Source organism: Temnothorax curvispinosus, unplaced genomic scaffold (assembly GCF_003070985.1).
Source record: "Temnothorax curvispinosus isolate PA1 unplaced genomic scaffold, ASM307098v1 QBEX01004447.1, whole genome shotgun sequence".
Taxonomy (NCBI): domain Eukaryota; kingdom Metazoa; phylum Arthropoda; class Insecta; order Hymenoptera; family Formicidae; genus Temnothorax; species Temnothorax curvispinosus.
Window position 1 is genome coordinate 1 of NW_020214227.1, and position 3167 is coordinate 3167.

The 3167-nt window shown below is 51.6% G+C and overlaps 1 protein-coding gene across 6 annotated transcripts; it reads right to left on the bottom strand.

Annotated features, from left to right (window-relative positions):
- Positions 1 to 244: 244 nt before the first annotated feature.
- LOC112453516 (ubiquitin-conjugating enzyme E2-24 kDa-like) lies at positions 245 to 2959 on the bottom strand. Of its 6 annotated transcripts, none has more exons than XM_025014309.1 (4): positions 2863 to 2959; positions 734 to 868; positions 565 to 615; positions 245 to 411 (listed from the first exon to the last, which is right to left on the bottom strand). In XM_025014309.1, the coding sequence occupies exons 2-4, from the start codon at positions 862 to 864 to the stop codon at positions 270 to 272; spliced, it is 324 nt and encodes a 107-aa protein (XP_024870077.1). In that variant the 5' UTR covers positions 865 to 868; positions 2863 to 2959; the 3' UTR covers positions 245 to 269. The 6 variants fall into 6 exon arrangements, with proteins under 6 accessions (XP_024870077.1, XP_024870072.1, XP_024870076.1 ...); XM_025014304.1 differs by lacking the exon at positions 2863 to 2959 and adding an exon at positions 1963 to 2150; XM_025014308.1 differs by lacking the exon at positions 2863 to 2959 and adding an exon at positions 1522 to 1678.
- Positions 2960 to 3167: the final 208 nt, after the last annotated feature.

Here is a 3167-nt window from a genome sequence, read left to right on the forward strand (position 1 = left end):
CCATCTTTTACTTTACTTGGTAATTTCATTATCGAAAGTCTTCAGTTATTGATCCACTTATTTGAATTATTTATTGTGTAATGAATATTAATCTAACAGTCATTTATTTAAATTTTAAAACATACAGATATTTCAAGAGTGTCTCACATGGAAAGATATATCAATATTTCAAATAATACTTTTTATCTATTTTCTTCACTTTGACGTTGTTATAATTCTGTGTGAGCGAGTATTGTTGCACGTGATATAAAATCAATGAAACCATCAAATCAACCTACCTTAGGAGGTTTAAAGGGATATTCTGGCGAGAAATGTATATCAAGAAAGAACACACCACCCTCGTAAACCGAACCTGGAGGACCCAATATGGTAGAAACCCATTCATACAAGTTATCACCTTTCGGTCCTGCACTGTAAAATGAATTAACCAACAATTAATTCTATTATCTACATTATCATTCTCATGAAGTATATAAACCGTTTCATAATTCATATTATCGCGTAGCTGTAATTTCGAAATATTGTTCCAAAAAGAAATACAACCAACAGCAATTGATATCATACCTGCAATTAGGAGGTGGGTCTAACGTAATTTCTGCCAATTCCTTTTGTATCCTGGATAAAAATATTGAAAGTATTTAGCGACCACAAATTACTTTAATCTGCGTTGTTAACTCAACTACATGTAAATACATGTAATTACCATATTGCGAAACAAGTCTTATTGCATTACCTCTTAGCGGACGTTCCTAAAGCTTTCGACATCTTTGGATTTGGCTTAGCTTCTTTACTGTCTGGTTTATTGTCTGCCAAGGAGGAACCACGTCCTCGTCCAGTTCCGCTAGAGCCTGCTCCTGACGACATGACTCTGCGACAAAGCACACATGTATTGTTAATTACGCATAAACTTCTGCAAATTATTAATTTAACGGCAGGAAATAACAGAAGGACAAGTATTATAAAAGCACAAATAATTTCAGAGCGTAGGAATGAAAGTACATGGGGTACACATCGTGTTTACGTCTCCGTTTAACCGTGGTCGGTATTTGGCGAGATGTTTTTACAGAAAGACACCGATTATTGACTCTACGAAACTACGAATGTTCCTGTCTTCGATGCATAAAACGCAGATCCATCGCAGGAGAAAAAGAAGGGACACTGGTAGAACGAGTCTCTCGTTCTCTTCGTGAAAACTAACGTCACACGTGCAAAACAAATAGAGCGGAGCACAAACGGCTCTCGCCGGAATAAACCGAAATTACAGTTAACAATTCGAAGTCGGCGATTCTTCGTGGCGGCTGAAAACGCGAATATACAAATTGATAAATGCACCGTGAATCAAACGCTTCCGGGAACGGTCCGTGTCTGTCTCTCTTTCTCTCCCGGTTACGCTTTCGGCAGGGTGGCGACGTGTCGTGCAACAAAGACTCTCGGTCGACATAAAACACACGATTTTCCGCCCCTCACCGTCAACCCAGCCCTCCCCGCCTGCGCGGGCAGAAACATAAACATCGCGCGTACTTGATCGTCGCCGGATAAGTGTCCCGTCGCTCTCCGGCGGACAATCTAGCGCGTCGGTGTACTTTTAAAACGGCGTCGGTCTAGCCCGAGGAGGCCGGAAGAGAAACGTCGGAGCTACGACGTGCGAACAATGTGCGGGCCGAGAGAAAGAGAGAGAGAGACGTACGTGACGATTCGGATGGGCCGAAAAAGAAAGGGACGGAGACTCGTCTAACGTCATCGCGTTGTTGTCTCCTCCGGTCGGGCGACCCGAGGGGGGGGGGGGGTTCAACGCGCCCAAAATTGATTTCCCTTCACGGAACACGGACGAGCACGCGTTTTTCTCTCTCTCTCCTTCTCTCTTTCTCTCTCTCTCGCGCGCGCAGGCAGGCAAGAGGCGCGAGGACTCCGGCTCCGGTTCCGGCTCGACAGCGAGCGCCGGGTGTCTCGGGAACGACGTACATTCCCCGGCGTGTCGTCTACATGCCGTCTTTCCCTCTCCGTCTTCTAGCAGGGTCCCTTTTAGGACACACGCACACGCACAGTGCCCACTTCTGGCCGTTTCCTAACCCTCTCCTTCGTTCTTTTTTGTCCCCTCCCCTCGCGATTCGCTCGCGAGTGTCGCGGGCCCGAGGAGGCCTGAGAAAAAAAGAGCGGTGCCGCGCCGATGTGCGATGTACCTCGTGTCCGTCCGGTGCGTCCACGCCGTGTTTGCTGTCGTCTCGCGGCAAGCCTAGCTTCGCCGGGTCGCCGACGGCAGGGGAGGGAGAGGCAGCGGGAGAAGGGCGGGGAAGGACCGGTCCGCCGCTTGAGAGATGCGAGACCCGCGAGACGGTTCCCTCGGCGGCGCCTCGGCGCGGCGACGGTGTCGCCGGGATAATGGAGCCGCGCGGATCGGGGGCGGGATGCACGCGGCAGCGGCAGCAGCAGCGGTGGCGGAGACCGGAGGCGGCGGCAGCGGCTCCGGCTAGTCCGGCTCCGTTATTGTCCTCGAGTCGGGCGGGAGTACGCGGGGGAGCCCGCGCGAGTAACGCGCCCTACGACGAGATCGCGCCGCTCTCGATGCAACAGCGGCACGCAGCACTCGCGAGGAGAGTCGCGAGGAACGCGCAGCGCGCGGCGCATCGGCGCGGCTCTGCCGCGCGGCCGTCCGACGGTCAACGGGATCGACGACGCGGACGACGACGACGACGACGGCGACGGCGGTGATGACGGTCGCGTATACGCGACAACGCCGTGAAAGGTTCGCGGTGGCGGAGGCAACGGATTTCGAATCGCCCTCGCGGATTGTCCTGTCCCGGAAGCCCAGCGCTTCTCAGGCCCACGTTCTCGTATCGCGAGTACCGCGACCATTCATCTCACTTTCATGTGCCGAAATCGCGATCGCGGCGTCCTTCTCCCGTCGGCGAGCGCCGAAACGTGCGCATCTCTGCCTCGCCGGATGTTGACTCTGTCGCCGCGACGGCGGACGCTGGCAAGCCTGACACAGGGGCTACAATCTCCCATGGTTTTAGAGGAGCCAGCGTTTGTGGCGCCCTCGCTGTATGTCACCCACAAGAGCCGAACTAATTGGCCAATATGACCGAACCGCGTCGGTAAATGTGCGCCGCTATTTATACATACTTCTTAGCTATATAAATAAAAAAAAATATATATATATGTATATA

Excerpts from the sequence above, each read along its gene's own strand:
- LOC112453516 (XM_025014309.1), bottom strand. The coding sequence starts at position 864 with ATGTCGTCAGGAGCAGGCTCTAGCGGAACTGGACGAGGACGTGGTTCC. Across the intron at positions 616-733 it reads TTAGGAACGTCCGCTAAGAG|GATACAAAAGGAATTGGCAG; the intron begins GTAATGCAATAA and ends ATTTTTATCCAG. Across the intron at positions 412-564 it reads GACCCACCTCCTAATTGCAG|TGCAGGACCGAAAGGTGATA; the intron begins GTATGATATCAA and ends TTCATTTTACAG.